The 13,385-nt window shown below is 38.8% G+C and overlaps 1 protein-coding gene across 2 annotated transcripts in view; it reads right to left on the bottom strand.

The window, feature by feature from the left end:
* Window positions 1–13,385, bottom strand: part of KIF13B (kinesin family member 13B) — a 216,027-nt gene that overhangs the window by 101,976 nt on the left and 100,666 nt on the right. For both annotated transcript variants that reach the window (XM_070734859.1, XM_070734861.1), the window contains exons 11-14: window positions 12,226–12,438; window positions 10,841–10,951; window positions 7,836–7,970; window positions 873–1,003 (exon numbers count right to left, since the gene is read on the bottom strand). In XM_070734859.1, coding sequence (XP_070590960.1) covers window positions 873–1,003; window positions 7,836–7,970; window positions 10,841–10,951; window positions 12,226–12,438 — 590 coding nt within the window. The remainder of the gene's footprint in view (window positions 1–872; window positions 1,004–7,835; window positions 7,971–10,840; window positions 10,952–12,225; window positions 12,439–13,385) is intronic.

Below are 13,385 nucleotides of genomic sequence, written 5' to 3'. Positions count from 1 at the left end.
TTTTGGCACTATTATTTATTCCAATTATGTGCATGCATTTACTCTACTGGAAAAGTATTGGGATGATGAATGTATTGTGAGCGGCCCCAAGTCCTCGGAGAGGGGCGGCATACAAATCCAATAGATAGATAGATAGGTAGGTAGGTAGATAGATAGATAGATAAGATAGATTAGACAGATAGACAGATAAGATAGATAGACAGACAGACAGATTGATTAGACAGATAGATAGATAAGATAGATAGATAGATTAGATAGATAGATAGATAGATAGATAGGTAGGTAGGTGGGTAGGTAGGTAGATATAGATAGATAAGATAGATAGATAGATAGATAGATAGATAGATAGATAGATAGATACAGTAGATAGATAGATAGATAGATAGATAGGTAGGTAGGTAGGTAGGTAGGTAGGTGGGTGGGTAGGTAGATATAGATAGATAAGATAGATAAGATAGATAGATAGATAGATAGATAGATAGATAGATAGATAGATAGATAGATAGATAGATAGATGGTAGACAGATAGACAAGCCACTCAATGGAATGCATGCTTGATTGTATGCATGAGAGTGATTGATTTTTAACGAATTTCAGTTTTACACTAGTTAAATTAAATTAATATTAGATTTAGGATATTGTTATTGTTTTTTATATGTTGTAAGCTGTCCCGAGTCCTTGGAGAGGAGCGGCATATAAATCCAATAAACAAACAAACAAATGAGAGATGGAAAAAGCAAGCAATGAGGGGAAACGTGAGTCCTTTCATTTAGCTACAAAGGTTCCAAAATCCAACTTCTTCCATGCTTCGTTTAATCCCGAAATAAGAGCAAAATTCTTGCCTCTGTAGACAGAAAACAGCACTCAGTTACCTAGTATTCTTCTGAGGCGTCAACATGACTTGTCCATCCTCAGTGATATCTATTATACAGTGCTCAGAAAGAATCCCCAATCCACAGAGCTGTATGTCTTGGGAATTATCAGATCCAATGAGTGTGTGCTCCTGCAAAAGATTCAAGATCAGGTCCACTGAAATCCAACAGAAATTCATATTACTTACCACCTATGAAACTGACCGTTCTCAATTCATCAAGTCCGGCTTTCTCAAAGTGCCCCAGAAAACTGTAACTTATAAAACTTATTTCCCATCACAATGAAGCCAAACTAAACAGATTGTGGCATGACTTAGTATCAAGTGTGAACTTGGCCATTACTTTCCCTTACACTTACTGTATAAAATGCCAACACAGGGGGGGGGGGGAACTGTGAGGAGGAAGTAGAGGGAAAGAGAAGCTTCCAGTCCTCAGGGTTTACAGATATTATCTGACCAGTTAAAATGGAAATAATTCAGGATTGAATTAATGGAACGTATGATGGCAGAAAATAAATGGGGAAAGAATGAAAGGATAAGAGAAAAAGAGAGAGAAATCAAATTTCCTATTGAATTAACTTTGCTTTCTTCTCCCCTGTACTATTTTTAATTTGGAGCCCAGTTCTGATGAAGAATAATGTCTTCTCATCTGAGAAGATGCTGACTGTACTGTAATGGAAATTACACTGTCCTTGACATTAAGTCTACTAATGTTACTCATCTTCACCAGGAAACTGCAGTTTAATGTTTCCAAATGTAAAATAATGCACTTGGGGAAAAGGAATCCTCAATGTGAGTATTGTATTGGCAGTTCTGTATTAGCAAAAACTTCAGAAGAGAAGGATTTAGGGGTAGTGTGGTTGGGCGGTAGGAAAAGCAAGTAGGATGCTTGGCTGCATAGCTAGGGGTATAACAGGCAGGAAGAGGGAGATTGTGATCCTGCTATATAGAGTGCTGGTGAGACCACATTTGGAATACTGTGTTCAGTTCTGGAGACCTCACCTACAAAAGGATATTGACAAAATTGAACGGGTCCAAAGACGGGCTACAAGAATGGTGGAAGGTCTTAAGCATAAAACGTATCAGGAAAGACTTCATGAACTCAATCTGTATAGCCTGGAGGACAGAAGGAAAAGGGGGGACATGATGGAAACATTTAAATATGTCAAAGGGTTAAATAAGGTTTAGGAGGGAAGTGTTTTTAATAGGAAAGTGAACACAAGAACAAGGGGACACAATCTGAAGTTAGTTGGGGGAAAGATCAAAAACAACATGAGAAAATATTATTTTACTGAAAGAGTAGTAGATCTTTGTAGTTTGGCACTTGGAACAGATTCCTCCCGCATGTGGATCATTATCAACTTGAGCTACATATCTGAATGGAAAGAAGGAGGAGAAGTGCATACTATTTGAGGATGAGTCTATCAGAGGCTATGGACCATGTAACCATGCTAAAAGGCAAAAAGAATGGGTGTCTGTCTGGAAATGTAAGAAATAAAAGTTTGTTTAAAATATATATTTCAGCATAAACTAAAAAGATACTGAGTTCTATGCTGAATTAAATAATGCACAGAGCTATTTCTCTCTGTTGTTGTTAGTTGTGAAGTTGTGTCTGACCCATCGCAACCCCATGGACAATGTTCCTCCAGGCCTTTCTCTACCATCTTCTGGAGTCCATTTAAGCTCACGCCAACTTCTTCAGTGACCTAATTCTCTGTCATCCCTTTCTTCTTTCCCCCCCAATCTTTCCCAGCATTAGGCTCTTCTCCCATGAGCCTATTTCTCTAAATACATTTAAACAAGACTTATTCAGACAGTGAGATCTCAACTATTCCGCCCCCCCCCAAAAAAGAGGCAAAGGTTGAACAAAATGCAAATTGTAGTAGATAAAATGTGATAATGACCTTGAGAGAAGTGAAAAGATATTGCAATTGCTTAAGGATCACAGAAAGAAATATAGATAGGGCCCACCTCAACTGATCTGCAGAGAGGGGCAGCATACAAATCTAATTAATAATAATGATAATAGTAATAACAACAACAACAACAACAACAACAATATAAAAAGAGATGGTCGGTGGTTTGTACTTTCAGACTTGGGAAATTGTGTTAATATAGCCTTATAATATTGTAGAATTAGCTGTTGGAGAAAGAGACTTAGGGAGTCTCTAGTTGATCCTGGTTCTAAAGAGAGACAGTGGGAAATTTGTGCTTTCAGACTTCCAAAGTTATATTAATGTATCCTACAATAAAGGAGAATTAGCTCAGCAAGTCAAGTTTCCTGTCTGCAGGTTATCCAGGAGAGCTGACACCAGGAGAGCCTTCATATTGCAGTGCACCTGGGGGTAATATCCTATTATAAATTTGATCACCACTGTTAACTGTAGCATGTCTTAATAAAGAAGTCACCATTTTAGATTCCTAAAGGAGGAGTCTAAACTTACTACAAAAGGAGCTGAGATAATTGTGTGAATTTTCTCCCTCTTCTGAATTCTAAGATATCTCTATCTATCTATCTATCTATCTATCTATCTATCTATCTATCTATCTATCTATCTATCTATCTATCTATCTATCTATCTTGTCCAATACACAATAATACATAATGAAGGTAATAGAGGACACCTTCAAGGAAATAGAATTAGAGAAAGAATAGAAGAGAGAGTATAGGATAAAATAATGAGAGAATAGAAGAAAGATATAGGGATAGAAGAGAAGATATAGGGATATAGGAGAGACTATAGGACAGGGGACAGAAGGCACTCTAGTGCGCTTATGTATGCCCCTTACTGACCTCTTAGGAATCTGGAGAGGTCAACCGTGGACAGTCTAAGGGTAAAATGTTGGGGGTTAGGGGATGATACTACGGAGTCCGGTAATGAGTTCAACGCTTCAACAACTCTATTACTAAAGTCGTATTTTTTACAGTCAAGTCTGGAGCGGTTAATATTGAGCTTGAATCTGTTATGTGCTCTTGTGTTGTTGTGGTTGAAGCTGAAGTAGTCGTTGACAGGCAGGACATTGCAGCATATAATCTTGTGGGCAATACTTAGATCATGTTTAAGGCGTCTTAGTTCTAAGTTTTCTAGGCCCAGGATTGTCAGTCTAGTTTCGTATGGTATTCTGTTACGGGAGGAGGAATGCAGGGCTCTTCTGGTGAAGTAGCTCTGGACATTTTCAAGGGTGTTAATGTCTGAGATGCGGTATGGGTTCCAAACAGATGAGCTGTATTCTAGGATGGGTCTGGCAAAAGTTTTGTATGCTCTGGTAAGTAGTGTGAGATTTCAAGGGCAGAATCTACATAGAATTAGATTAACAACTCTTGTAGCCTTCTTGGCGATGTTGTTGCACTCAGGTCTTTTGTAATTAGTACAAAATGTTAAGATGAAATCTTAACATTTTGTAAATAGTCAAGGTCACCCCCCTGCATATATTTTGTTGCCAAGACATTCTTTGAAGGCCTTCACACTGAGTAGCAAAGAAACAGTCATCAGGAACTAGTTAGGAGGGGGGGAGTGCCAGCTGACAAAGCTAGACACCTACACTGCCTTGAAATTCTCCGAAGCTATTCAAAGTCAGCTCTTTTGTTGCTTCAAGGGAACAGTGATGACTAAAGATTTCCCCAACCCCCATCCTGCACATTCTTCAGGGTGCTAGCCCACTATAAATAGGATTGCTGGTTCTCCTTAAAGAGGCAGCATTTCAAATAATGTCACAGGTCTGAATAGATTTATAAGCAGTTTTTAACATATCTAAACAAAATAATTAAGGCCGAGATAGTTAAGAGAGAAATAAGATATTTCTCTCTTTTTAAATGGTGGTATTTTTGTTTTTGTTCTTTTTTTGTTTCGTGTGTGTGTGTCCTACCCCCCCTCTTTTTTTGTCTCCTTTTGTTGACCTGCTTGCTTGCTATTACTGATGTTATTGTGACTAGAATAGAATAGAATAGAATTTTATTGGCCAAGTGTGATTGGACACACAAGAAAAAGATACAATACATTTGTCAAGAATCATGTGGTACAACACTTAATGATTGTCATAGCAGTCAAATAAGCAATGAAGACTATATCAGTGTTTCCCAAACTTGGCAACTTGAAGATATTTGGACTTCAACTCCCAGAATTCCCCAGCCAGCGAATTCTGGGAGTTGAAGTCCAGATATCTTCAAGTTGCCAAGGTTGGGAAACACTGGACTATATATATTGTAAGTTATTTGTGTAAATACACTATATATGTATCCCTTTTAAATAATAAAATTTATTATAAAATTTTAAAATAAAAAAAAAACAAGATATGAAAACAAAAGAAAAAAGAAAAAGAGCCGTTCATTGCATAACTCCCATAAAAGTCTGTGATCAATATACTGTATTATTGGCTTGGTTTAAATGGCAGCCTATCCATTTAGGAGCTGGCTGCATTCTTTGCCTGATGCTTCTACTTTTGTGTTATGACTTGGCATTATATATATGCAGTAATGCAAGCCATGATTCTGCAAATTTAGTTCCCTCAGAATCATGGCTTGCAATTTGCTAAAAAACAAGAACTGGGAAATCTGTTTCAATTCCATGGTAGCCAAGATAGGACTTTTCCAAGCTCCAGGGGAGCAATAATGATGACTCATTGTACAAAGCTGCTGAGAAATATTACATTTTATTGTATAGCACTAAGTACTGAAGGAGTCACTAAGTCCAAGGAGACTATATTCACAGAATGATGACACTGCAAATACAGTATACAGTAATACCTCGTCTTACGAACCTAATTCGTTCCGGAAGTAGGTTCATAAGGCGAAACGTTCATAAGACGAAACATTGTTTCCCATAGGAAACAATGTAAAAGCGATTAATCGTGACGTCAAAGCTCCGCCTATGGAATTCCCCATTGGGATTCCCCACCTCCTTTCTAGCCTCCAGATCGGCCGAAAACGCCGCCGCCGATCGCAAAAACAGCGCTCCGTCGAGTGGCGGCGCCCGGCTGTAACCTTCTGAAACAGCCGGGTGCTTCTTGGAAGGCTCCGGAACCTGAACCCAAAAAGTTCGGGTTCGGGAGAACACCGAGAAGCCCCCGGCTGTTTTAAAAGGTGACAGCCGGAGGGTGGCACCCAGCGGAGCGCCATTTTGCGATCTGCGGTGGGTTCATAAGCCGAAAAAAGTTCGTAAGAAGAGGCAAAAAATTTCCGAACCCCGGGTTCGTATCACGAGGGGTTCGTGTCACAAGGGGTTCGTATCATGAGGTACCACTGTATTTATAGGGGGATCAAATCATGATACGAAACATCTGCTTTTTATAAGCAGAATGATCATATCAGTGAGGGTAAAACAAGTGCCCAAACTGTGTGTACGCACATGACCAAACTGAAAGGCAGATGTGCGTGTATGCATATGAACGCGTGCATGTACGAACAAGCACATGACATGCATGGACATGTGCACATGAGCAGCAGAGACCCAAAGACCAGTTGGCCTATAGGAGGCAAAGCATCCCAACACCAACAGCATGGCACAAGGTAAGAGCTTTTCCTTTTTTGAGCTTCTGTTTTAGTTATTTGTTTGTTTGTTTTGTCCAATACACAATAATACACAATGAGGGTTAAAGAGGATATAATCAGGTAGAATGTATTAAAGGGAGAATAGAGGAGAAAATAAAGGAGTAAAATATAACTATGAGAGAACAGCAGAAAAATATATAGGGATAGAAGAGAAGATATAGGAGATATAGGAGAGACAATAGGACAGGGGACGATATAGGAGAGACAATAGGACAGGGGACGATAGGCACTCTGGTGCACTTATGTACGCCCCTCACTGACCTCTTAGGAACTTGGTGAGGTCGACCATGGATAGTCTAAGGGTAAAGTGTTGGGGGTTAGGGGATGATACTACAGAGTCCGGTAGTGAATTCCACGCTTCGACAACTCGATTACTAAAGTCGTATTTTTTACAGTCAAGTTTGGAGCGGTTAATATGAAGCTTGGATCTGTTGTGGGCTCTTGTGTTGTTGTGGTTGAAGCTGAAGTAGCCTTTGACAGGCAGAACGTTGCAGCATATGATCTTGTGGGCAATACTTAGATCATGTTTGAGGCATCTTAGTTCTAAGCTTTCTAGACCCAGGATTGTAAGTCTAGTTTCGTAGGGTGTTCTGTTATAGGTAGAGGAGTGAAGAGCTCTTCTGGTGAAGTATCTTTGGACATTTTTGAGGGTATTAATGTCAGAAATGCGGTATGGGTTTGAAACAGATGAGCTATATTTTAGGATGGGTCTGGTGAAAGTTTTATAAGCTCTGGTAAGTAGTGTGAGATTTCCAGAGCAGGGAAACAGAAGCTCACGAAAGAAATGGATGCCAAGTGTATCAGTGGTTATTGAAATTGATGTCCATGTGCCGCCTCTATGTTGGTGGTGGCAGGCCGGATTCCCTTGAGTACCATTTGTTGGGGGCCAAGGGAAAGGGAGGGTCTTGCCTTCTCTTTCTACTCAAAATCTCCATGGACCATGGAATTGGTGGGCCACTGTTTGACACAGAATGCTGGACTCGATGGGCTTTGGCCTGATTCAGCATGGCTCTTCTTATGTTCTTAAATGCCTCGGAGATCTGACCTGGATTGATGGTGTAGGTGACAGCAGAGAAGGATCTAAATGCCATCTCTGGCATGTGTGCCATAGGTTTGCCATCATGGATCTATACCCTAGTGTCTGTTAAAAACAGTTCACAGTTAACAATAAAATCTTGGATTTGAGTATACTGGGACTGAATAAAATAGCTTTGTATCCTGAAGAGCCTAGCCTGACAGAAATGTCACAAAATCTGCTTTTGCCCAACCAATCTGTCTTGATCCATTTAAAAAATGATCAAATCCAGGGTGGACTTTGAAATATTTTCTAGGTAAAGACAGTGGATCTTAGAGGAGAATTCAGGAATGAGATCTGTAGGAGCTTCTTACATTTAAGCAATTTAAAAACCACCTCACCTTTAAATAGTAGACCAAAAGTTCATTGAGAGCAGGGTCAGCATTCAAATTCACCAGAAAGCACTTGTTATCACCCACTTTGATCCCAGATGACTGAAGAGAGATGCCAAGACTTTCAAGCTGTTTCTGCCGTTCCTATTTGAGAGAAACACAACTACCATTAGAAAAAACAATGAGAACTAGATATATTCTCCCATTATGTGTGGTTATTCCTCTCCCTGGACATAATAGAGAAAGAAAGCAAAAGGACAGCCACTGTCAATGATTGGCTAATGTAACCCTATCCATCTCTTGGAGCTGATACAACCACAGCTGCTTTCCTAATCTCCAAATTTCAAATTTCTGCAACCCTCAACCCATGTTTGGCCCTAACTAGTGAAGGGCTACTCTTCTTACCTCCTACAAGAGCTCCTTGGGAGGCCGTCACGGACGCAATATTTTTGCTTCTATGCATGCGCAGAAGCAAAAAAATTGGCATAAATAGCCAAAATCTCGCTCTCTCGCATGAGATTTGGCTTGCTTCAGATGTGCAGAAGCCAAATCTCATGCAGGGGCACCCCGGATTTTCCTACCAGAGCCGCACACCTGGGTGCACCGGCTGCTGCCTGTCACTGGCCCCAACCACTTTTCACAGATCCAGAATCCCAGAAATTACACTATCAAATCACGGAAAAAGAAAGGAATGAATATCAACATTTAGACTTAACTCATTGAATAATTAAAACATCTGCAATATGAAAAATAAATGATCCTGAAAGCACTGACCTGTCCAATTCAATGACATGATAGTGTTATTGTCCTACAACTACAGTCTTTGGCTGGGCTCATTTAGCCCAACTACCCACTCATTCTCATTCTTGGAGGGGGGAGGAAGTATTGCTGATTTGATTTGGAATTTAGCCATGTGAAACACCATTTTCCAGGAAAATCTGGGACAAAAGTAGCCACTGTCCCCCCCCACCCCACTCCACCCCAAAAAAGAAACATGTATGTGATGCAGGGAAGAGGAGGAGAAAAGAGGTTTAAGTTTCTTGTAGAATTTCATCTCAAGGACCATTAATTGAGAAACCAGGACCTTGGGTGTATAAGCTAAAAAGGTATGCATGAAGATTAAGCTCCAAAGTATTTGTTCTCATCCAAGTTATTCTGACATGAAACCATATTTAGAAAAACGTTTCCCAGCAGGGATCACTGGTGGTAATAGGGTGTGGCTTTAGATATGCACAATGTCAAGAATTTTGTAGAATTATGGCACAACTGACAAACGTGAAATGGCCCAATTTTCAGGCGAGGGCTCAATTTCACAAATGTTTGGCTTTCTCAACAAAGCTGTACAAGGTTTTAAGTGGGAACGTCAACAATTCCTAACATCTTGCGAAGTATTTTTCATTCCTTCGGTCCCTTAATTTTTTTAAAAAAAATGATTTTTGGACTCCGTGGAGGCCCTGTAAGGAAGTATGTATGTATGTATGTATTTATTTATTTATTTAGTGATTGATTGATTGATTGATTGGATTTGTATGCCGCCCTTCTCCAAGGACTCGGGGCAGCTCACAACATATATAAAAAACATAGCAATACATCTAATCCAATCAATATAATTTAAAAACTTTTAAAAACTTAAAGCAGAGTTGGCAATGGCACCCTTAAAAGCTTGTTTCATACCTGCTGCAGAACCATTTCCACAGGATCAGTAAAATAAAATTAGCTTAAGGCTCAAACTTTTCCCCCACCACCACATTATCACAGCACCTACTACATCCCTCAACCTTGCCTTTAAAACTATCAGTAAATCCATCACTGCTTTTGAAAGTTTTATGACAAGAATAAACATTCCTGAGGGCACAAATTAAAAGATGGAGGAAGGAGACCATCAAGCAAGGAATAACATTTAAGGAAGATATGACTGAAGGATCTGACCTCCATCATGCTGCTTTTAAGACCCTGAATAGGTTGAGGGTTGGAGCGGCTAAATGTAAAACCAATATGTTCCAATGGAGACTCTTGGCTGATAACAATACACCATGTGAATGTAGAGACCAGAATCCAGACCATCTACAACCAGAAATATGTAGCAACAATGATTTATTTTTGGCCAACAACAATTGATCGGCAACCAATGCAGACTGCAGAATGATTGCGAGAGCAATCATGGGCTTCCCCAGGTATGCCCATGTTACACCAACACTCCGCAGTCTGCATTGGTTGCCGATCAATTTCCGGTCACAATTCAAAGTGTTGGTTATGACCTATAAAGCCCTTCATGGCATCGGACCAGAATATTTCCGGGACCGCCTTCTGCCGCACGAATCCCAGCGACCGATTAGGTCCCACAGAGTTGGCCTTCTCCGGGTCCCGTCGTCTAAACAATGTCATCTGGTGGGTCCCAGGGGAAGAGCCTTCTCTGTGGCAGCCTCGACTCTCTGGAACCAGCTCCTCCCAGAGATTACAACTGCCCCCACCCTCGTCTTCCGTAAACTCCTTAAAACTCACCTCTGTTGTCAGGCATGGGGAAATTGAGGCATTCCCCCCCCCCCCCCGGCCTATACAATTTATGTATGGTATGTTTGTGTGTATGTCTGCTTTAATAATGGGATTTTTTAATGTTTTTAAAATTTATTAGATTTGTTATGAATTGTTTTATTGTATGCTGTGAGCCACCCCAAGTCTACGGAGAGGGACGGCATACAAATCTTATAAATAAATAAATGAATAAATAAATAAATGAATGAATGAATGAATGAATAAATGAATAAATAAATAAATAAATAAATGCCATGAAGATAGCTTCATTTTGGCAGTCCAAAATTTGATCTGCACACAGAAAATAACTGCTTTTGCAACAATAATCTCTCTTTGAACTGACCATCCTAGAAATTAATAACTCATTCACAGAATCATAAATTATCCAGAGGTATCATGAGCTTTCATAGTATTCCGCCACTGTTAAATGGTGACAGTAATCTTCATTATGTGTCAGCAAAACTCAATACAAAAATGCAGACCTGTGCAATTTCCTCTGTCTTCCTGAGCTTCTCTTCCCAGGTTACTGTCATCTCCTGGATAAGTTTTTCAGATTCTTCCAAACGATCTTTTAATTCTGGAGATTTCATAGCCTAAAAGATTAAAGGGGGGGGGGGGGAGTGGAGGTGTGAAAGAAAAAAGCAAATTATGGAATTATCCTAAGAAGGGCCATCAAATTAAGGTTGCATGCATTCTTCATGATCTTATCAGTGTGATCTATGTGACTGAAAAGTAGCCACCATGAATAATACATGCAGGAAACCTCTTATTGAGTGTAATACCGGGAGAGGATACCTCCATACGGGTGGAAAAAGTCTGACCTTCCAACTCAGCATTTTACTACAATGCTGGTAACAAGAAATTCTAGTGTAACAATTGTGTATTATTATTAGTAGATTTTTTACAGTTACTGACCAGTATTTTGCACAATTATAAGAAATTACATGGCTTAAATGAAAAACATAAATATTTTCTAAAACCAATTAAATAAATGAAATATTTTTATAATGCTATAAATGCAGGTTATAAAATACTTAAGTATTAAAATTAATAATTGGGATTATAAAACTGTTTTGGGAATTAAAAAAGTAAAATGCTTACTTTATATACTAAATATTAAACAGCTAAAAAGGTACGTATCAGGCATGTAGGTATCTGCATGTAGATGCACAGGTATGTGAATCAGTAGTGGGTTCCAAAATCCTTTACTACTGGTTCACGGGCGCATGTGCATGATGCTTGTGCACCAGGTGGGTGGGTGGAATCTCTAGTTATTGATGCTACCAGTTCTTAGAACTGGGCTGAATCAGGAACAACCCACTGCTGATGTGTGTATGTATAAATCCTGCATGTATATGCATGTATACGCAAGTATATATGTACAGTATATAAATGTTATTAGGATTGGTGACTGGTTAAATGTAACAGAAAACTAAAAAAAACCCTAACTCTAAAAAACATAAAACATGAAAAAAAGAAATAAAGTATACATATATTAGTAGAATCCTAAATGTTAAAGGAATAGTTTCCTATGTAAAATAATGGCAGCTGAAATAAATTTAGTAATGTTAGACATGTTAGGGTTCCAGTTCAATTGTAAGAAGCAAATAAAGATGTCCTCAGGAATAATGAAACAGAATTATAAAGATTAGAGTACAGGTGAGTACAGAAAGGACAGCTAAGAAATATGTGGGTTAGAATTTCAGGTTCCTTCCTTCAGCATGCAGGAAACCTCATTATTCAAAGTCAGGTTATAGTATTTGCAAATTGTGTTGGAATGTGCTTTAAGGTTGGAGGAGAGGAACATCACCCACTGACTGATTAAATGAATTACTCCTTCTATTGCCCTTGGTGCAAGAAGACTTACCTCTGCTTTGGTAAGCTGTTCCCTGAGTTTTTCTACTTCCTCCCTCAGTTCTCGGATGATTCGAGCATTGGGATCTTCATTGACCACAGCATGGTTCACAATGTTCTTGGCTCGGTCTGCATACCTCAAGGTAGATAGTATCTCATCATAATTATCTGCTGCTGGACTGACGGTAGCAACCATCGCAGTCTTACTGTTGCCACCAAGGCTGTCCTGGAAATGTGAAATCAAAGAATAAGATTGATTTTGATTGCTTGATTTTAAGAATTTATAAGGCCACCCAACTTCAAGATTAACAAGGAGTAACCTATCCATGAAAAGGAACTGATAAGAATGGATCAATCAGAAAAAATATCTAAAAGCATAAATATTTATAAATCTCTCACAAGTTGAAATAAAATGAAAAAATATCGGTAATCTTATTAATCCTTTAACCAAATCATGATGTATATATAATACAAAGAAAAGTCGTTGTCTAGCAATCTCTTCTTTTACAATTCACGAACTAGGTAATATGACCAAAAATTACGATATAGCATACAAGTGATACATTATAGTAAAGTATAAATTAATAGGCTTGATATAAATTATATTACAAGTGATACATTATAGTAAAGTATAAATTAATAGGCTTGATATAAATAGGCTGTCATAAATAAGGTCAACAGGATGGTTGACCTCTGTGTAAATCATCGAGGGTTTAAGAATTGATATATAACTGTAATATGATTGATTGTACATGTTTATGTTTGTATAAGTCATGTTTTGTCTTTGGTTTTCTTTATATGGTTTTTGTTTTTAATGTAAATACTTAATAAAGATTATTTTTTAAAAAAAGAAAGATAGGCGACTGATCTTTGACCAAAGCAAACAACATATCATCTACCTTTAATTCCTCTGACGAGAAATATTTACTGATAATATTTCTGGGAGATGGAAGCTACTATAACCCATACAAAATGCAGACAATAAGTGATATGAGCCATGGTGGTGCAATAGTTAGAATGCAATACTTCAGGCTGCTGATTGCAGACTGCCTGCAAATTGGCAGTTTAAATCTCACCAGGCTCAAGGTTGACTCAGCCTTCCATCCTTCTGAGGTTGGTAAAATGAGGACCCAGATTGTTGGGGGCAATATGCTGACTCTGTAAGCCACTTAG

This window comes from Erythrolamprus reginae, chromosome 1 (genome assembly GCF_031021105.1).
Source record: "Erythrolamprus reginae isolate rEryReg1 chromosome 1, rEryReg1.hap1, whole genome shotgun sequence".
NCBI classification, from domain to species: Eukaryota; Metazoa; Chordata; class Lepidosauria; order Squamata; family Dipsadidae; genus Erythrolamprus; species Erythrolamprus reginae.
The sequence above is the reverse complement of the archived record's forward strand: the minus strand, read 5'-3'. Positions and strand labels throughout refer to the sequence as shown.